At 37.3% G+C, this 22,707-nt stretch overlaps 1 protein-coding gene and 1 non-coding gene across 2 annotated transcripts; both read left to right on the top strand.

Annotated features, from left to right (window-relative positions):
- The first annotated feature begins 13,194 nt into the window (after window positions 1-13,194).
- LOC122003214 lies at window positions 13,195-13,300 on the top strand. Its single transcript, XR_006117868.1, has one exon. It is a non-coding gene; the product is annotated as a small nucleolar RNA R71 (small nucleolar RNA).
- Window positions 13,301-18,507: 5,207 nt separating this feature from the next.
- On the top strand, window positions 18,508-20,133 carry LOC122001091 (cytochrome b561 domain-containing protein At2g30890-like). Its single transcript, XM_042555671.1, has 4 exons — window positions 18,508-18,944; window positions 19,015-19,176; window positions 19,263-19,411; window positions 19,504-20,133. Exons 1-4 carry the CDS (start codon window positions 18,771-18,773, stop codon window positions 19,820-19,822), a joined length of 804 nt encoding a protein of 267 aa, XP_042411605.1. The 5' UTR covers window positions 18,508-18,770; the 3' UTR covers window positions 19,823-20,133.
- Window positions 20,134-22,707: the final 2,574 nt, after the last annotated feature.

Genomic DNA, 22,707 nt, shown 5'->3' with positions numbered 1-22,707 from the left:
TATAATGGATCACAAGCCCAGTAGCAAAGTTGTTTTAGAAGAACTTAGAGAGGACACGTCTACTTTAGTACCAACAGTACAAGATGAAGTACCACAAGAGACTGCAACACGTGTCACACATGATACACAACCACAGACGGTGCCTCGTCGTAGTGGGAGAGTTGTGAGGGAACCTGAGAGATTCATGTTTTTGGGAGAGTCTTCGTACTTGATCCCGGGTAAACATGAACCCGATCACCAAACATATGACGAAACACTACAAGATATAGATGCAGTATCTTGGCAAAAGGCAATAAATTCTGAAATAGAGTCTATGTACTCTAATAAAGTCTGGGAGCTTGTTTTACCACCTGATGGTGTAAAAGCTGTTGGATGCAAGTGGATCTACAAAAGGAAAAGAGGGACAGACGGGAAGGTAGAAACCTTCAAAGCTAGGCTTGTTGCGAAAGGGTACACTCAGAAAGAGGGAATCGATTATGAGGAGACCTTTTCACCGGTAGCCATGCTTAAGTCTATCCGGGTACTCTTATCCATTGCTGCTCATATGGATTATGAGATTTGGCAAATGGATGTCAAGACAGCTTTTCTTAATGGAAGTCTTGAAGAGAACATCCATATGAAGCAACCAGAAGAGTTCATTGAAAAAGGCAAAGAGCATCTAGTGTGCAAGCTCAATCGGTCCATTTATGGACTGAAGCAAGCTTCAAGGTCTTGGAGCATCCGATTTAATGAAGTAATCCAGTCATATGGATTTATTCAGTGTCTGGATGAGTCTTGTGTATACAAGAAGTGTAACGGAAACGTGGTGGTATTTCTTGTACTATACGTAGATGATATTTTGTTAATTGGCAACAATGTCAAGGTATTATCGAACGTAAGGGTGTGGTTGTCCAAACAATTTGATATGAAGCACTTAGGAGATTGTGCACACATTCTTGGGATCAATGTTATAAGGGATCGCAAGAAAAGAATGTTGTGTCTGTCTCAAGCTTCATATATAGATACAATCCTTGCTCGTTTTAGCATGCAGAATTCCAAGAAGGGTTTCTTACCTTTTAGGCATGGAGTAGCTCTATCTAAAGAGATGTCTCCGAAGACATCAAAGGAGATAGAGGACATGAAAGCAGTTCCTTATGCTTCGGCTGTAGGAAGTCTTATGTATGCAATGCTGTGTACGAGACCTGATATTTGTTTTGCCGTGGGCATGGTTAGCAGATATCAGAGTAAACCTGGACAAGGACATTGGACTGCGGTAAAGCATATATTAAAGTACCTGAGAAGGACTAGAGATTATATGCTAGTTTACCAAGCAGACGATTTGCTCCCTGTGGGTTATACGAATTCAGATTTCCAATCAGATAGGGACAACAGTAAGTCTACATCAAGCTATGTGTTTACTTTAGGAGGTGGAGCCATTGCATGGAGGAGTGTTAAGCAGAAATGCGTTTCGGACTCAACCATGGAAGCTGAGTATGTAGCAGCCTCTGAGACAGCTAAAGAAGCAGTATGGCTCAAGAACTTTCTAATGGACTTAGATGTGATTCCTGGTTTGCCCAAAATCATCACAATTTATTGTGATAATAGCGGTGCAGTTGCAAACTCGAAGGAGCCACGAGCTCATAAGGCAAGTAAACATATAGAGCGCAAGTACCACCTGATATGAGATATCGTGAAGCGAGAAGTTGTCATCGCCAAGATTGCATCAGCAGATAACCTGGCAGATCCTTTCACTAAGGCCCTTCCAGCAAAAGCTTTCGATCGGCATGTGGGGGAATGAGAATAAGATGTATGGCAGCAGATATGGTAGCTTAGTCATTAATATAAGTGGGAGATTGTTAGAGTGTATACTGAAAGCCTAAGCTTTTGTAAACATTTATAAAGAATCACATTTGGTTAAATTATCTACATTTGTTTGTAGTTGTTCAATTAATTTATATTGTAAATAACATAGTATGTGGTGTCACATACAGAAGATAATGTTATCAGTACCTTATAAATTATAAATAGTAGCTCACAACCAAAATGGAAAAGAACAAACCATTGGAAGGTCGTAGTGTAATTAGGAATTAGTTTATCTTAACTATATAATTACACTAGTACACTTAGAGTGTATTGAGTAGGACCATTAGAGGTCATTTCTTTTATACTGACTTTATAAAGAAACAAAGACCTCAGTTATTATGGAAGTGTGTGCTCTTAATCCTAATATAATAACAAGCACATATATTTGATATTTATTTCTTTAATTTATCAATGGGTGAGATTTAGTTCGATAAATCAATAAGCCCGATAAGTTGGGAAATGATATCACTTATAGTGTGTGTTGTTGATTATAAAAGGAAACTGTGTCCTAGTGATCTAGGTTGATAATGTCCCCAAGAGGAGCTCATAAGGATTGTCATGTTAAACCCCGCAGGTGGACTTAGTCCGACATGACGATAAGGTTGAGTGGTACTATTCGTGGACAAAGATATTAATTAAATGAGTTGTCAGTAACTCACTTAATTAGTGGATATTCAACATCTTAAACACTGGGAGACTAACACACTCATAATAAGAAGGAGCCCAAAAATATAATTTAGGATTGGTGCGGTAGTTCAATGATAGTTCTGTAGTGGAATGAATTATTATTGATAAAATTAAGTTGTGTATTCGGGGCGAACACGGGATGCTTAATTTTATCGGGAGACCAAAATCAATTCTTCCTCTCGATCCCTATCGTAGCCTCTTAGTTATAGAGTACTATACCCACCTTCATACCCATGGTTTAGGGGCCGGCCAGGCTAGCTTGAGAACTAAGCTAGGGCCGGCCAAACCTTGGTCCATGGGTGGCCGGCCCTAGCTTGAACCCAAGCTTAGGTGGCCGACCCTATTAAATTAGAAAAGAATTTTAATTTTAAAATTTTCTTATGTGGAAGATATAATTTATTGGAGAGATTAAAAATTAAAATATCTCTTTTATAAGTTTCTACAAAAGATTAAAGAAAGAGATTAAATCTCTTTCCTTATTTGTAGATTGGAAGGATATTTTATTTTTTTTCTTTGTAAATTATTCACATATTGAAAAATTAAAATTATAGAAATTTCTTTTTATCAACCATGAAGGGATTTTAAAAGAAAATTTTATTTTTTAAAATTTCCGAAGACAAATAAGGAATTTTAATTGGTTGATTGAAAATTGCCTTGTTTGCTTCCTTGGTGTGGTCAGTCATAAACACTAAGAAGAGGATTTTAATTTTAATTAATTAAAATTTTCCTTTTCAATGGCAATAGAGTTAAGGAAGTTTTTATTATATTTTCCTTATTTGCTAAGGCTAAAGGATTATAAAAGAGGGAGTTTTGGGTGCCTTCAAGGTGAACAACCTCTATTATTTTCTCCCTCTTTTCTTCCTTGGTGTGGCCGGCTCTTCCCTTTCTCTTCTCTCCATCCTTGTGGCCGAAACTCTCTTCTCTCTTGGAGATCAAGTGGTGGCCGAATTCTAGCTTGGAGAAGAAGGAGAGAAAGCTTGCATCCCTTGGAGGTACTCTTGTTGTGGCCGAACCTTGCAAGGAGGAGAAGAAGGTGCTTTGGTGGTTTCTCATCTCGGAAGATCGTTGCCCGCACAACGTCCGAGGTTAGAAGAGGAATACGGTAGAAGATCTAGAGGTTTTTGCTTGCCAAAGAAAAGGTATACTAGTATTTAATTTCCACATCATACTAGTTTTATTTCTTTGTAAAAATACCAAATACAAGAGGCACGCGATTCTAGTATTTCGAATTAGTTTTCGATGTTGTGTTCTTTTATTTTTCTTTTCCTTGTGATTTGATTGCTCCTTTTGGTTGACCTAAAGTTATTTAAGGAATTTAAATATTAGCTTTCCTTAAAAGGCTTTGTCTAGGCGGTGGTGATTGTTCCCATATCCAAGAAGGTCATGTGCCTCGCCATGCAGTCCTGGAAGCCAATTTTAGAAATTAATATTTAATGGAATTAATAATCTAGGTGATTTGGATCGAACGTGTTAAGTTCCGCAGGAGATCCAAGTCTAAACCTAAAAGAACAAATAAATTAAACTTAGAATCAAACGTGTTAAGTTCTGCAGGCGATCCGAGTTTAATTTAAAAGAACACATGGTAGCTAGGAAAAGGTTCAGACCTTTGTACAAAATTTTTGTACAATGGAACCATTAGGTTTTCCGAGTAGCAACCAACAATGTGGAGGCCAAGTAAGAACGATATCCGAACCCCCTCGGGGAGCTCCACAATGGTGGTGCACATATCATCGGTCAGCCACTCATGACACATGGGATTACTATACTTTGGCAAATCGCTAGAGAGACAATCAGAGATTTCGCCTATGCACTTCATCTCCCAACCATAACCCTTATTGACGGTCGAATGGTTCGTCCAGAAGAGATCAGCGAGAGGTCAAGCGGTGCCAAATAACATCCCCACTAGCAGACCTAGCACAAGCTCCTACCTGGGTTCAACCATAACTCCCAACTCGGCAAGAAGAGAATTGCAATAACGCCTCTCAGGGAAATATTGGCATGATAGCTGGGGACCCAACTAATGGAGACTCCAACTGAGTGTGAAAGTCACATAGTCACCGCTCAAAGATTCACACGATCGACTATAATACACAGTAGGCAGTCGAGTCTGAAACCAGCTTCGGACCTAAAGATTTAGAAGGGGTGGAAGGACCTCATGATGACGCTTTAATAATTAAGGTTGTTATAGTAAATTATAATATTTATCATACTTTTGTTGACATAGGTAGCTCAATCAATATCATCTTCAGATAAACGTTTGAGCAGTTGCAATTAGACCCGAGCGAGTTTCAACCCATGGTGACTCCTTTGTATGGATTCATGGGCAAAGTGGTCCAACCGCTCGGCAAAATAAAATTGGTCATATCCTTAGGAGAGGAGCCTCTAATGAGGACACGTTGATAGACTTTCATAGTCGTGGATCCACCCTCGACCTACAATGTTATTTTGGGATGATCGGTCCTAAATGAATTTTAGACAGTCGTCTCAACCTTTTGCCAAAAAATAAAATTTCCCATGGATGATTAAGTCGGGGAAGTCAAAGGAGATTAACTAGTAGCACGCAAGTGCTACTGATGTGAGCCCGCAAGTACACGAGTGTTGTCAAGTAATAAAAGATTATCGATCCCACGAGAATTGGTTATAAGCACTAGTGATTATTCACGACGAATTAGCTAAACAATTGAGGGCTGAGAGTTATGCACTAAGAGAAGAGAAGTAAAGTGAGAAGCAAAAGAGAAAGAGGAAAGGTGTTGAGGAACTTGGCTTGGGAAATGTTCTAAGGGTTTGGTTTCATTGTGATGTTAATCGATGTATCATAGATCACCTATCACCTATCCTCTATTCCTATGCACTTAAGGAAGTTAGATTCATATTCTACATTATTGAAGGGAAGTGATTCCTATGAAATTTAGTAACAGGATACCCTTATCACTAAGGACCCTCGATCATAAATCATAAGAACGCACTAACACTCCTTACATAGAAATAGAAACAATAATTATGTCCAATTCTCTACTTTCATGTGGAGAATTACTTCTCCTTTCAAGGTAATGCTCTAGATGTCCGGTAACGGGATACCCTTATCACTAGGTCCCCTCGGTCATACAATTTAGAGCACTCCCTCTACGGGATGAACAATTCTACATAAATATTTAATCCAACATATGAATTAAGCTAAATACAATATATACACATAAGATCAAATAGATACAAGATATAACAATGTCATATAGAGAGGAAATTAGCATATCCATGAGTTCTTACATCAATTCACATCATAATTACTCTCTTAATCCTATAACATTAGATCTACTCTATAACACAGAGAAAAGAATCCAAATACATAAGAATTAAAAGCATCCAAACCCAAACTAGAAGAAGAAGGGAGAAGAAGATTATCTAATGCGTTAAGTGGTCTTCGGATCTAATCCTTACTCCTGGAGTTGCTGATATGATGAAAACGACCTCAGATCATTGAATGGAGGACGGAGAAGGTGTAGATCGAAACCAAGATGGATCTCCCAAAGGAAGAACCTTCTTCCCCTTGGAAAGGGGAAGGAACCGCTTTAAATAGTGCTGGGCACAAGCCTGGCACTGCCCGTGCCACGACAGTATGGCATCCACACGACCAATCTCTGCTTGGCCTCTAGTTAGGTAGCACGACCATGTGGATTCATATAGCCACAGTCTTCTTGTCCTTTGGAGATCTTATACGACCATATGGATCCACACGACCATGCTCTTCTTGCTCTCTGGAGACCTCACATGACCATGTGAATCCACATAGTCGGGGCTGTCTCCTTATCTGTTTCATGGCACAGTCATATGGGATCACATGGCCTAAGTTTTCTCCACCTCGAGTAAGTGGCACAATCGTGTGGGTTCCACACGACCAAGCCCCTTTATCTTTGTTTGTTCTCTGAATCATCTACGAGTGCTATTTTTACTCCAAAATCACACACTGTTAGCAGAAAAATACACAAAGAGCATATCTCAGATAAAGAAGAGTAATTATGCTGAAAATATGATCAGAGGTGTAAAAATACATAAATCAAGTATAAATTAAGTACGTGAATGTGCGTCAAAATATGTATAAAAGTGTATATAATATACACACATCATACTCCCAAATTTAAACCTTTGCTTGACCTCAAGTAAAATGTTGCAATCTCAATTCACGTGCACCTATAATGCATCATGATCCGTAATGCATTTTGCCTAACTCTATCAACTAGTTCACTTGTAAGCTTGATTGTGAAGTAACCTAAGTATGACCTAAGCATAAGTTCTTGTGCACAATGTAAAGAGTGACTCAAACTTTTTGAGTTTCAATTTCTATCATAATCAAGTCATCATGTAATTGAATTCCTTATGTTTCTGGTGATAAACACTTACCTACCACACACTTAGTTCATTTTTCTTAGACTACACAAGGCCTCAAAGGACTACTCGGAGTCAAGAGAAACATAACATTTATTTCCCCAGTAACCTAACTTGGTCTCAAAGGGGTAAATTGTTAGTTTCTACTTATGAAAACTATTTTTTATTCCTTATTCATTTGATTTTTCTTTTTTTTTCTTTTGGTGGTTTAAATGTGTAGCACTAACACAAATGTAAATTTATAAATGCAAATATAGGGATTTTAATTTTTTCAAATGAGTTGATATGATCTGAGGTCATCTAGTAACTAAAATACAATCCAAGAAATCACCATAGGAACCAAAGTACTAAACAAATAGGATGAATTATAATTATTCCAAAGATATCTATTATCAAGCTCAAGTGAAGTGAAGGTAAGATCCTTAAGGTTTGGCCATAAGTCAAATTTATCTCCTTACAATACTTAACTCACTTCATGCTACTAAAGACGGATAAAAGAAGTACACTAAACATACTAGCACTATCTCCATAACAACATGAATCAAGGAATAAAAGTGCTAACTATTTTGTTATTAGACAAGTCAGCAGTAATGTGAGGATTGATGTTTTTGACATGCCAAAAAGTAATTAAAAAGACAGTCGAAGCGACAATCAAAACAAACTGAATAAAAATTGACAAATACTAATATGAAAATAAGCAATTGTGCAGCATAGAACTGAAAAATAGAAACAAGCAAAACAAGAGAAAATGTTGAAAATGTAAAGAAAAGAAATGCAAAGGACTCAGAATGTGTAAACACTCCTAGACTTATCAATATGGTGGTGGAGGTAGAAGATTAAGGAATTCTGGAAAATCAAGAAATATATCAATGAACCATCTTACCTTATCCCTTATAAATTTATGATATGAAAATAGTTCATTGAAATCATTTTGAAGAAATTTCATGAAACCCCTAAAATATTTATTTAATTTCATTTGATACCTATGAGCTACCATAAACTCAGATATTTTTTTGCACAATTTTCTTTTACTCATAAAACAATCTTCCAAACAGTTAAACTGTTCATCCGTCATACACATGTTACTTGTTAGCAACTTTTTGTGTAGTTCCAAATCGTCATGAAGGTTATCTAAAATATGATGAAACTCATGGAAATTAAATCTAACAATATCTTGACTAACTAAAGGGATGTTTTTAGGAGCTAGAGTGAGAAAGTAGGGGGTTGGCACTAGAGTGTTGATTTGCCAAAGTCAAGTGCAAATTATCTTTAATGTGAATCATGGTTAAACCCGGATTAGGCAATCATAGAGGAAGTTATTTTTGAGTAAAAGACTATACCTATATCCCTCACATCGTATTATATGAATTGCCAAACATGAATTTAAATCTATTCCAGGAGTATTTTTGACCATCTCTAAGTCATCGAGATCACATCTTAATACTAGTGCTATATGAGTGAGCATTCCTCCCAAAATAATGGGGATAGTAGAGGACACCCTCACTAATTTCATTAAGTGCTTTAGAAAGTGATAATCGAAATTTATTGAAATATTTTCCACCATTGCATATAAACAATACAAATCAAAAAGTCTCACTATTCCTTCCTTATCTCCCCGTCCAAATATAGTATTCTTCATAACCAATTTAAGATACTGACAAATGAGATTAATGATATTAGCAGTCCTGGATACGTGAGGGTTATATTGAGATTGCTCAGAGATCAATTGTCATATGTTTAAGGTTTCAAATGCAGGGAGTATTGTATGTGTTCCATCGATAGGCAAATCATAATATGCATTAAAGTCATCAAGTGTCCATTCATAATTATTATTAAACAAATGAAATTTGAGCCCCCCACCTCCTTGAACATTGTCAATAATGATGGAGCTTAAGATTTCTAAAACAATTTTAGGATAAGTTGGTATTTCATGCTTATCAAATTGTTCCATCCTATCCTTTCGAGGAGCCAATCTACATCATTTCTAAAGCCCAAAACATCTAAGGTTGCTTGGTCCATAAATCTAGTGCTCAAAATGGAACATTTAGACAATGAATTATAGCAATGCATTTATTCATCACTAGAGAAAATGATATCGTAGTTGTTTGACATACCTTTGAAATGTGTATTCCTTCCTCTTAAAGCTTCCATCTTTTCCTTCCCTTTTCTTGTTGAAATGCTTTCTTTAATGGAGTTTGACATGGTGGACATTGGAGAGGTTGAAAACTCAAGGTATGGAGAAGGAAGTGGATGGTGGGGGTTGAAGGGAGACATTTGAGGGCTTTTGGAAGAAGAGGAAATTGGAGAGGGGTAAAGAAGGAGGAGGTGGCAGGCACGACCTTGTGGATTTCACATGCCCATGCCCTTACTAGGGTTTGGTTGGGCTGGGCGGTGTGGAATTCACCTAGCCTCCTTCTTACCAATTTCTCACACAACCGTGACAAACGACACGACCATGGTCTTCTTTGCCTCGACCATGATCACATGGTCGTGGAATTTGACACGTCCACTCTCTTCTTCCTCTCAGTTAAAGCCCCATGACCGTGTCAAATGACATGGCCTAGACCTTCTCCTTCTCGGCTAGTTTCATATGGTCGTGTGAGGTCACATGATCAACTCTTTGAGGTGTGTAAGGCCTGATTTTTCTCCTCTTTAACTTATCAGCGCCTCCACGTCCACGAGATGATCATAGCCAGCTCGTGGAGGTTGCACAAAACCTAAAAATAGAATTAAAAATGGCTAAGACAAACTATAAATAAAATTAAAAATTGAATTAAACAGAAAAGAAACCCTTGGGTTGCCTTCCAAGAAACACTTGTTTGAGGTATTAAGCTCGACCCGTCTGTAGTTCACTCAGGTGGTCGAGGTTCAAAAAAGTATAGCTTTTCACATTCGTTAATTGATGATCCCAGGAGATACCTCTTGAGATGCTGCCAATTTACTTTACAAAGTCCGAATTCTTCGTTTCAAATGTCAACTGCTCTATATGGATACACCTTTAAATTCTGAATGGTTATGTCTACATTGATTTTAGTTTTTCAGAGAATAGTTTTAACCTGAAATTGAACAATAACACCAAGTCTTCTGCCTTGAATTCCTGTCAGAAAATGTGTTGATCATGTCATTGTTTAGTTCTTTCTTTATAGGATCTTTCTTGTTCATATGCATCCATTAGCAATTCATCGAGTTCATTTAGTTGGTGTTTTATTTTCTCATCGGCTGTCTTCAAATCAAAATTGAGGCGTTGAATTGCCCAATAGGATTTGTATTCCAATTCTACTAGTAGATGACATGACTTTCCATAGGATAACCAGAACGGGGTCATTCCGATTAGAGTTTTGTAAGCAGTTCGGTATACCCACAAGGCGTCATCCAATTGTAAAGACCAATCCTTTTGTGATGTAGATACTATCTTCTCTAGAATTGCTTTGATTTCTCTATTGAAGATTTCAATTTGTCCATTGGTTTGTGTATGGTAAGGTGTTGCAATTTTATGACTCACCCCATATTTTTTAGCACTTTTCAAACTGTTTCTTAATAAAATGAGACCCCCCCCCCCCCCAATCACTTATAACAGTGTTTGGGACTCCAAATCGAGGAAAGATTATCTTTTTGAATAATTTGATAACTGTTTTGCATCACAGGTAGGGGAGGCGATGGCTTCCATTCATTTAGACACATAATCCACAGCAACAAGGATGTAGTTATTTCAACATGACGAGAGAAATGGGCCCATGAAATTTATTCTCCAAACATCAAATAATTCTTTTAGAATCCCATTTTAGGGCATCTCGTGTCGCTTGGTGATGCTTCTAGTCTTTTGGCACCAATCACAAGATGAAACATATTCCTTCGTGTCCTTGAATAAATGTGGCCAGAATAATCCAGCTTGTAAGATTTTTATACCTATTTTGATGATCCCTAGATGTCTACCATAGGATGATGAGTGATAATGAAATAGGATCTATTTAACTTCTTCTTCGGGAACACATCTTTGGTAAATTACATCGCTACACTTCTTATAAAGGAAAGGTTCATCCTAAATATAATATTTAATAGTAGAGAAGAATTTCTTCTTTTGTTGACATGAAAAGCTTAGGGGAATGACATTGCTGGCAAGGTAATTTACAAAATCTACATACTATGGTGCTTTCGGATGGATATGCCTAGAAGGTGTTCATCAGGAAAAGAGTTATTGATAGGTAAATCGTCTCCCAATTTCTCTTGTTTGTCTTGCCCTATCCTAGAAAAGTGATCCACTACCACATTTTGTGCTCCTTTCTTATCTCTGATTTCTAAGTCAAACTCTTGGAGAAGTATTATCCACCTGATTAATTATGGTTTAATATCTTTTTTGCTGAGTAGATATCATATAGCTGCATGGTTTGTGTAGACTATGACTTTTGAGCCTACCAAGTATGATCTAAATTTGTCAAATGCAAAAACCACTGTTAATAATTCTTTTTCTGTAGTAACATAGTTCACTTGGGCTCCGTCTAGGGTCTTACTGGCATAGTGGATGGCATGTAGCTTCTTATCCTTCCTTTGGCCCAACACTACTCTAACTGGGAAATCATTAACGTCACATATTATTTCAAAAGGGAGTTCCTAATCCAGTGCTTGGATTATTGGGGTAGTGATAAGAGGATTTTTGATTTTATTAAAGGCTTCTAGGTAGCTCTCATCAAAACAAAATTCTTTGTCCTTAATCAAGAGATTAGTTAATGGCTTGGAGATTTGGAGAAATCCCTTATGAATATTCAATAAAATCTTGCATGCTCCAAAAATTTCCGTACTCCCCTCACATTAATTGACAGGAGAAGTTTCTCGATAGCTTCTATTTTTACTTGATCGACCTCTATTCTGCGTTATGAGATCTTGTGTCCTAATACTATTTCTTCTTTGACCATGAAATGACACTTTTCTCAATTGAGGACCAAATTTATCGCTTCCCATCTCCATAAGACTCTAGAGAGATTATATAAGTATGAATCAAAGTTGGTCCAGTACACTAAAAAGTCATCCATAAATACTTCCATTATGTCTTCCATTAAATCTACGAAAATGGCTATCATACAATGTTGAAAAGTTGAGGGAGCATTACATAATCCAAAAGGAATGCGTCAATAAGCAAAAGTTCCATAAGGGCATGTAAAAATAGTCTTTTCTTGATCATGGGGGTGTATTGTAATTTGATAAAATTCAAAGTATCCATCCAAGTAGTAGAAGTAGAAGTATTTTGCTAGCCTTTCGAGCATTTGATCAATGAAGGGAAGCGGGAAATGATCTTTTCTCATTTCTTTATTTTACATCCGGTAATCAATACACATCCGCCACCCGATAATCATGCTTGCTAGAATTAATTCATCATTGTTGTTCCTAATTATTGTCATTCCTCCCATCTTCGGAACTACATGAACTAGACTTACCCATTCACTATCAGAGATAGGATATATAATTCCCGCATCTAGTAGCTTCAGTACCTCCTTTCGTACCACCTCTTTCATATTGGAATTAATTCTCCTTTAATGTTCAATGAAACTTTTATGACCTTTCTCTAACAAAATCCTGTGCATGCATAAAGAATGACTAATTCCTTTTATGTCATTGATAGTATACCCAATCACCTTTCTATACAGGCTCAACTCTCTAAGCAATTTCTTGGTTTCCAACTTTCTTAGATTTGCATTGATTATTATAGGAAATATAGAGTTTGGTCCTAAGAATTCATATATGAGATTGAGTGGTAAAGGCTTCAGCTCTACTTGAGGTGGCGAGATTTCGGATATAGTAGAGTTCTACTCAAATAACATTAACTTGTTCATGCTCTTGTATTGATCTAGGAATTCCGTCCACGTCTCCCTCTTTTTCTTCATATCTCAAACTTTCCTCTAGGGGGAGGAAACAATCACCACTATACCCATTTCCATCTAAGGAGTTTCTGCAACCAAAGTCCATAGTTGTCTTAGTCGGAGAGTTTACACCTCCTAATATCTGTGTTAGTGCTCCACTGCACCAAGGGATAGCTCTGTAAGGTCTTTATAGTGAAGGTAAATGTCTTCCTCAAAATCGTTTTGGGTTTTTCTGCCCTCTGGACTTCTGAATAAGAGAGTCATATAGTTTTCTCCGAACCATTCATCAAGATTCGTTACTACTCAATCGATGATTTCATATGCTTTATTTAAACTCTTGCTATGTAAAGAATCCTCAGATGCCCAGTCTAGTAGATTCTTGTTCTGGAAAGATATCCCTATATAAAATATATGAATTACTAGCCAGTCCTCAATCCCATGATGTGGGCATTGGTGTAAGAGAGTTAAGAACTCACTCCATGCTTGGCATAATGTTTCTCCTTCTATCTGTGTAAAGTTCAAGATTTGATTCCTGAGTTGAATTATTTTCCTTAAGGGAAAATATTTATTTAGAAATTTTCTTTCTAGTTCATCCCAAGTTCTTATACTTCTAGATTGCAAATTATTTATCCATGCCTTTGCAGCGCCCTTCAGGTTGAAAGAAAAAAACCACTAGCTTAATCCATTCAGCAGAAATCACTTCATATTTCATTGTGTCACATATCTGTAAATCTCTGTCAAGTGTGCATAAGGACTTTTCGAGTCTTATCCTCCAAACTGATTTTCTTGAATTTTATAAATAAAGGCTGGATTGATAGTAAAGTTGGCAGCTTCTATTTTCGACAATATAATCGAACTCCAGTCCCTTCCTGATTTAGGAGCAGAGTAATCTTTCAAAGGTCTTTATACCATCTTTATCTGATCTATTGATTTACTAACAAGTAATACAAATCTTACCAGCAAGAATTCCTAAAGCATAATTCAAATGGAAAAATTAAAATGTAGAGAAAAATAGAGTTTTCACGTATAGAAGTAAGAAACAAAATGCAGGAAATTCAAAGTGCTGAATTTAAATTACAAGGAAAAAAGTAAGCAAATGCTAGTTATCTACGAAAATAAAATTACAGAAGTATTTACAATATGAAAAGAAAACATGTTTTGACTAAATCAAATGATTATCAACTAATGTTATAAGCGCATTTCCCATCAACGACGCCGAAACTTGATGTAAGCCTGCAAGTGCACGGGTGTCATCAAGTAATAAAAGATTATTGATCTCCAAGGATTGTTTATAAGCACTAGTGATTACTCACGATGAATTAGTTAAACAATCGAGGACTGAGAGTTATGTACTAAGAGAAGAGAAGTAAAGTGAGAAGAAAAAGAGAAAGAGGAAAGGTGTTGAGAAACTTAGCTTGGGAAACATTCTAGGGGTTCGGTTTCATTGTGATCTTAATCGATGTATCTTGGATCACCTATTGCCTAACCCTCTCTACTGAAGGGAAGTGATTCCAATGAAGTCCGATAACAGAATACCCTTGTCACTAGGGTCTCTCGGTCATAAATCACAAGAACACATTAACACTCCTTAACATAGAACTAGAAGCAACAATTATATTCAATTCCCTACTTCTATGTGGAGAATTGCTTCTCCTTTCAAGGTAGTGCTCTAGAGTCTGGTAACGAGATACCCTTGTTATTAGGGCCCCTTGGTCATACAATCTAGAGCACTCCCTCTATGAGATGAACAATTCTACAAAAATATCAATCAAACATGTGAATTAAGCTCAGCACAATACATACACATAAGATCAATATATACAAGGTAGAGCAATATCATATAGATAGAAAATTAGCATATCCATGAGTTCTTAGTTGATTCTTTAGCTAATTCTTCGTGAGACATGTTCTAGTGCTTATAACCAGTCCCTATGGGTTTGATATCTTTTATTACTGACGATAAAACTGTGCACTTGCGGCTGCGTAACAAGATAATCTCGAGGGGTCAGGAGACGGATAGGATAGTTTTCAGGGATTTCATACTGCAGCCAAAGAGCATACTGATCAGTATTGTCAAAATCAGAATGAGTAGAGGTGTACCATGGAAAAATAGATTCCTAGGCCATAAGGATACAGTGAAAGATTTGGGAGAAAACTTACTGGTCGAAAATTGAGAAGAAACTCGACTGGTTGGAAGAGCGACGCTGGAGAAGAAAATAAAGAAGATGAGGAGTTGACTAGTGCACTCCTGTGTCGCTTAGGGTTTTCAAATACAAACCACATGATACAACCCCATTATAACCGTTTGATGCAAACAATACACCCTTTGTTGACTATTAATGGACAATTAGCAAAGGGAGTAGTGTTGTTAGTCCATACGAAGATGCGTACATCAGCTGTCACTTCAAAGAATGTGCCAATGACACATGTGACACTCGACCAAAAAGGACATTTATGATGGAAGAGATGACCGAATCATTGTGCTGAAAAGTACCTTCCCGCTTATCCATAGTACATCATTAGAAGCCAATTTACTGACATACGCTAAGTCAAAAATAATTAAGGAAAACATTTTAAGAATGGGCGGGAACATCCCCATCCGGACCAAAAGAACTCTCAAGTCTAGTCAGTTGGTTATTAGTCTCCTTCGACTAGACTTGAAGAGAAGGCTAGTGATACGAGATCTAATGAACGGACCTAGGAGATGACGTAGAGGTCAAGGTCAGGATGAAGTGACGGTCAAACTCAAACGTAGAGGGCATTCTCCACCTGACTTGGTCACTTGACCAGTGTCAAGATTCTCAGGTCCAACCCAACTGGGTTACAAGCCAGCCTGAAAAAGGTCGACCGACCCTTAAACCGGTCTAGCATAAGGAGTTTAGTGCCTTATTCCTGAAATGGTAAGACATCATGTTCGATCATTTGATAGCCGACCAAGTTTAAGGACGACCATCCTTATGGGTGGACCGGAGGGACTGACCCACTTTACGACCGACTAGTAATAGATCTAGTCGTGAGAAAGGTCAAACTCCATACTCTGTATGAGTCTCTTTACATATGCCGACCTTATTACTGATCATCTCTATGAATCTCCACATGACAATATATCTGTGTAACCATTCAGTCATTAACAGGACAGATTTATACGCATGCCGGATAAAAGACCAGCTGAACCTAAAGTACTTAGCTTTATATTGATTCCCAAAAGGATTTCTAGTTGGCACAGTGTGCCATATGGCTCCTTGAACAGATTTTCAAATAGTTTTTAATACATAACAAAACAGCTCAATGTGTGGACATGAGTAAAGACGATCAGCCTTATTGCCGACAGGGATATACTTAGCCGACAACATCATTGGGTTGCAAGATTGCAAACAAAGTCCCATATTGAAAAATACATGAGAAAGATCATAGATTTATAAGAGAAAGATATCTCTATTGGTATGAGGCCTTTTGGGTAGAGCCCAAAAATAAAACTATGAGAGCTTAACCCCAAAATGGATAATATCATATCATTATGGATATATCTAAATTCTTTTTAGTCCTAACAATTAGTATCAGAGCCAAGACTGCCAAAATTATGCATAAGAGTTATGGTCTAATTGAACTATATAAGTAGAATATTAACCTTGAATAAAGGAAGTGGGGGCTCCCATGTTCGAATCAAGAGGACCAGACAATAGGCAGGAAGTTCTAGTAGGTCGGGTGGATCGAGGGGCAGGAAGATTTAGTAGGTTGAGGATCAGACGTGGAAAGCCTGTGGTCTTTCGTTTGAGGGAGGAGGGGATTGTTGGGTTTGCAAACAAAGTTCTACATTGAAAATATATAAAAAAGATTATAGATTTATAAGGGAAAGATATCTCTATTGGTATGAAGTTTTTTGGGTAGAGCCAAAAAATAAAATCATGAGGGTTTAAGCCCAATGTGGACAATATCATATCATTATAGAGATATCTAAATTCCTTTTGGTCCTAACAAGCATAAGCAGAGAATCCTTACAACAACATATTTCTTCAACAACCTCAGCAATGACATAAGCTATAAACGACAAAAGATGTATATATATGGGTAAATAGAAGATTCCTCGGATAATTATTGCACATTATCTAAGTTGTACACTTTCCTTTATCTAACAACTTCTGACACACTTCGCCACCTCATGATTGTGGAGGTTATAAAAGGTGGTATATAAAGGGGGTCCTCTCCGTTGGGAAGATACGTTATCTGAACATCTGAACTCTACTCTCGTGTGCACATTCCTTACTATTATTCATCCACCTGTCTAGACTTTTATTGACTTGAGCATCGGAGGGTTTTGCCAGGGACTCTCTCCTAGTTTCTAGGCACTGACATTTTGTTGGCTCGTCTCTATGTGCGCAGGATCAAAAGGAAGCCTCTTCGTAGAGCTGAAAGTCTTCTCTCACTCAACCATCAAACTACCATACTAGCACGATATCTCTGTAGTTTTCAGACAGGATCAATTATGTTAGACCAAAGCTAATTTATCATCATAACTTTAATAACGAAACTTGAATCACCTGATTAAATCTAACCTGTCTAGTGGTTCGATGTGTCTATACATCGGTAAAAAATTAAAAGGGCCCTTCATTGTACAAAATATTGAAGAGATATTTCATCATATATATTAAAAATATTTTTTTTACTAATTTATCTAAAATTATTCAAAGTTAACTTATTTAAAATTACTTCAGCACCATCTATTATAACAGTTTTAATCATACTTTTTTTTTTCAATAATATTGAATCAATTTTAATTGAATTAGAGCCATTTTAATTAAACTTGAATAATTTTAATTAAGCTAACAAAGAATATTTCAATTTAATAGTACTTTATATATAATAATTTTGATAAAATTAAAATAATTTTGATAAAATTAAAATAATTTTGATAAAATTAAAATAATTTTGATAAAATTAAAATAATTTTGATAAAATTAAAATAATTTTGTTATTATATTGTAAAATAAATATATTTTAAAATAATAAAAAAAAGATAATACTAAGTCCTTTTTGATATACTTAAACCTGTATACTTTGGCTGGAAATTGAGGACGTGAATTGTCAACTTCAAAAATGAAAAAAGGTCTAGATTGCCTTCGAATGATAAGGTTGGCAATTTTTTTTTCAGGGAGGAACATATGATGGAGGCAAGCTGGCTAGGGACGAGTCTTCTACTCTGCCATCATTGGCCTCTAGACATCAAGTATGGAGTAATGCAAGGAATAATATATCTGTTTTTTCTTCTAATCATGTCACATCAGCGTACTCAATGAACTAACACAAGTGTTTTTATGTAATAATTCACACACAACCAGGGAGTAATTGCTTTTGAGGTGGCACCATCACTGTTCGTGAATTTATCAGTTTCGTGATCTGTTACAATCAAATAACAGCAATCATAAAGGATATGTGCAATGATTTTTCTTAAAAAAGCTGTAAAATAAATGATGTAGCACGTAAAGAATTCTTAGAAAACTCTGTGAATAAATTTTTATCCAGTTTAACCTGCTCAGCCACACAAAATGGAGAACATCCACATCTTGGCATCACCAAAACGTTGGACCCATTCAGGCGACTGCTTAAAAGATAATATTCGCAAGGAACATGATTATTGAGCACCAATAGGTTCGGTGGAATGCCAGATGATGGTTTTATCTTCCTGCACCCCACCACGGACACTCACCTAACTCCCACTTATGTTTGTTTATTCTCTTCAAATCTATGATCCATTTTGCCAAACAATGGCAATCTTCTTTCTTGTCCACCAAAACCCTCACCTTAATGCTGCTTTCCCTACGTGCAATTCGTTTCTTAAAGGCTTTAGTAGAAAGAGTCCTTTTATGTTATTATATGAATTAAGAATGCATCTGGAGGGAGGGATTTCTTCCAGAGAAATGCTATATCTCCTTGTGGCTAGTGATTATTAATTTGTTTTGCTTGCCTGTTTCTTCTTTTCTTGATCAATATCAGATTGCATCGAAACCAAGTATGCAAGCATTTCCACTCTGGTTAGTGATAATGCTGGACTCCAGAAGAAACAAAGTTCTCATGGTATTTGGAACTTTGATGGCTGCTTCTCTTCTGCCACCAGTCAGTACTTCATCTCTAGACAAGCACAAATTTGTCCCAAAGCATAGGACTAACCAGTCACAGCCATTGAAGGTATGCCATACTTGCATTAGATTAGATGCTGCATGCATCTTTTTAGTAGCAATTATTTATGTTGCTGCAGGGGAACCCTCAACTAGAATTCCACATTAAACTCCATGCATTGCTGCTCTGGGCTTCAATCGGTGTCTTGATGCCTGTTGGAATAATTATCGTCAGAATGTCAAGAAGAGTTCAAGGCATTAAAATGCTCAAGGCTTTGTTTTATGCTCATGTCATTGTTCAGGTATGCCGACAGGTCTGAAATCTGCTGAATTTCCAAACCAAACTGGATTGCAATGAGATGACAAGCAATTGAATGAAATCACACAGTTCACAGCAATCCTGCTGGCCACTGCTGCAGCAGTTCTAGCTTTGATGAACTTCGAGAACTCCTTAAACAACACTCACCAGAGGATAGGATTTGTGTTGTATATCCTCATTTGGCTTCATCCTTTAGTTGCCTTGGTCAGGCCTCAAAGGTCATCTTATAATTTTACCTATTTTAATGCCTAATTAACTAGCATATCAAAAAAAACAAAAATCGTATTTAATGTTGTTGATTTCTTCTCAGAGGCATAAAGATAAGGAGCATTTGGTATCTTTTGCACTGGCTGCTTGGAACTGGAGTATGTGTGTTGGGCATTACAAACATCTATATTGGCTTAAATGCATACCATGAGAAGATGTCAAGAAGTGTGAGCCTGTGGAAAGTCCTGTTCACTGCACAAGTCTGCATCATTGCCATTATCTATTTGTCCCAAGATAGATGGGATTATATGTTGAAGCAAGGAGAGATCCTGGATGAGCAGGTCATGCCGAGTAGCCACTCGACATCTCCAAGTAGCAACCAGAAGGAGTTGGTAGTAGTGGTGCCCTCAAGAGTCAAATGATTCAGTAAGGTAGTTTTTCGTTCCTCTGTTTTTTTTCTTCTGGTTGTTCATTTTCCAGAAGCGAACATTGGGATGGAAGAGATGTTTCTGAATGCGCGAGGCCGATTTCCTTGATTGGTTTGCTTCATGGTGGTATCATGACATGAAATTATATATTTCATATGTGTATAATTGGATATGATTGAGAGAGCCACATACATGATGATGCCTTTGGTCTCTAATAATTCAGCTAAAAATGAGAGATAGATGGAGCTGTTTTTAATCTCAATCCAATTCACTGTGAATTATGTGAAGAAAGCATCTTATGGACACAAAACCATGTGATGGTCTTCTCTATAATTACAGTGTTTATTGTCTCTCTTGAGAGAGTTGGATTAATTTGGTTGATTTGGATGAGTTTCCTGCAACAGTGTGAGCATTCTGAAGCAGTTGCCGATCACTTGTCCATTCATATCCATCAATACTGTCTCCCTCCGTCCGCACCTTCACAGCGCACACCCAAATAATTTGTTCATGCACTAGTTTTCGGTGCAATAATAATAATAGTAAATAAATAAATAATAGCAACAACAATAATGCTTGATGTATATAGAAAACAAACCATCCTCTTTTGAATCTCAAAGTCTCATATCTTCCATCTGGAGATCGAACGATGGGTTCCCCAGCTAGTTCTTCCTTCCTCGGTGGTTGCATCGACCCTCACTCCTTTCTGCTTCGACCGGATCAATCTCGCTTTGACCTCCTCACCCGCGAAGAAGATCTCGAGACAAGGCAACGGATCAACTGGGTCAGCATTCTGATCAAGAGACTGATGAAGAAAGGCAGGAGCATCTGCTGCTCAAAGCCACTCAGACTTGGCTATGATGAAGAGAGCTACTCCAAGAACTTTGATGATGGCCAGTGGAACGAGTGATTCAGTCGTTAGTTTTCTTTCGAGATCATTGACATGAAAGTCGAACGGAAAACTCTGCATTTGTTGAAGCCTTGTCCACAGGTGTAATTTCTCGTGTTCGTACAAGCTTCATGGTTTCTTCGGTGTTTGCGTTTTCATAGAATCAACTTTGTGCAACTTTTCAAAAGGCAAATGCGAAGAGAAGGTATACATATATATATGCAATCGGCAAAATTTTAGCTACAATCTTGTTGTTTTGCGTCTCAGATCGTTTCATCACTTGTAATGTCGTCCATCATCCCAAACCACACCTACACATTAACAAAAAAAGAAAGGACAAAAAAAAATGTGAAGTAGAAGAAAGTGGAAATTAAAAGGAAATGAGATTGGTAAACTGAGTGATGCATTTTATTGTTCTTGTAAGCAACTGCTTTGATTGATATGATTTCTAGAGTTAAAAAGGGGAGTTGAGGAAGAGACCAAAAAGAGGAACTTGAAAAAAAGGAAAATTCTTATTAAAATTGGAGTATTAATCCCCCAATATCTAAATATAACTATTATATAGACCTTAATTCTAATCTTATAGATAAAGTAAATAAATTTTTATCCAAAAAGAAAAATAATTAATTGAATGATCTTTACACAAATCAAGACGTACATTAAGACAAATCCTCTCTAATAAATTTCAGGAATACAAAAATTATCCTAAATATTAAAAAAAAATAAAAATTAATAAAAATAGTAAATTGGCCCTAAAAAGAGTTTAAATGGTGAAATTTGGGGTTGAAAGTTGACGGTTATGGTTTCACTAATAAAAAATGTGGGATTTCGAATTCTACACGTGTGGCGATAGATAGAGCCTGATTCCAAATTTCGAGTCAAAAGTTACGATCATTTAAAGTTTAAAGACTTATATTGAGCTTCAACATCGATTGAACCTGTATCAGATACACAATGTACAAGAAGATAAATTCAAAGTAAATTACCATTAAATTGGAGTGTCTGATCATTTGATGGGAAGCAAATGAGACTTCTAGAAGATACGATGGTGTTGTTGGACCTCTCTTCTGTTGGAACCCCAAGGTTATTTTTGGTGTGATCAACCAAGTTAGGTTAGGTCCTGTTATGTTCTGATCCTTGTGTCTAAGTGTGCAGGAGCTTAGGAGCACAGAAAGTCGAGCAGAAGACGCGGCTAGTGAGAAGGACGACACGGGAGAGAGCCGATGGGCTCGGTGCGCCCGAGGGATGAGACGCTGGGGAAGAGTACATCGGTGGACGAGAAGGGCGTGCGCGACATTCGAGAGACGAGAAGCCAAAGCGAAAGCCTGCTCGAGGAGAAGGACGAAATTGGGTTCGGGTGAGCCTTATTTCGGTTGGCCGAAATCACCCAGGAGATCGGAGCAGCAGAGGTGCTAGAGTGGATCAATGGAGTTGCTAGAGGCGCCTTCAACAAGAGTTGAAGGCGTCTCACAGAAGCTGCCTTCAATGGCTGAAGACGCCTTCAACCAGCCATGGAAGACACCTTCCATGGCTATGAAAGGCGCCTTCGACCAGGCAATCTAGCCGTTGGCGGAAAGGATAAAGTTTTATCCTTTGCCACGCTGGAGGCGCTTTCAACCCGAGGATAAGATTTTCCAGGGGCTATAAAAAGACCTCTGGGCCTAGGAAAGACGTAACAACTTTTGTATTTATTTCCTAGCAATAGTCTGAGTTGTTAACGAGTGTAAGAGGCTTCTCCGCCTCCACCGAAGGAGATGTTGGTTAGTCCTAGGAAGATCGTACCGGTTCCACTGTACAAAAATTTTGTACAAGTGTCGAACCTTTCCTAAATAACCTATTGTGTTCTTTAGAAGTTAAATTAAGAATCGCAGACGGAACTTAACATCATTAATTCCAAATTTAACTTATCTGTTCTTAATGGTTTAGATTTGAATCACAAGCGGAACTTAACACTATTGATCCAAATCTACCTACGTTATAAATTCCATTAAAT

Source organism: Zingiber officinale, chromosome 7A (genome assembly GCF_018446385.1).
Source record: "Zingiber officinale cultivar Zhangliang chromosome 7A, Zo_v1.1, whole genome shotgun sequence".
NCBI classification, from domain to species: Eukaryota; Viridiplantae; Streptophyta; class Magnoliopsida; order Zingiberales; family Zingiberaceae; genus Zingiber; species Zingiber officinale.
Note: the sequence above shows the minus strand (reverse complement) of the source record. Positions and strands in the feature narration are given on the sequence as shown.

What these genes read in the sequence shown, in the direction of transcription:
- LOC122001091 (XM_042555671.1), top strand. Translation starts at nt 18,771, where the DNA reads ATGCAAGCATTTCCACTCTGGTTAGTGATAATGCTGGACTCCAGAAGA. An exon ending in ACCAGTCACAGCCATTGAAG is followed by an intron (nt 18,945 to 19,014) that starts GTATGCCATACT and finishes ATGTTGCTGCAG; the next exon opens with GGGAACCCTCAACTAGAATT. An exon ending in ATGCTCATGTCATTGTTCAG is followed by an intron (nt 19,177 to 19,262) that starts GTATGCCGACAG and finishes GAAATCACACAG; the next exon opens with TTCACAGCAATCCTGCTGGC.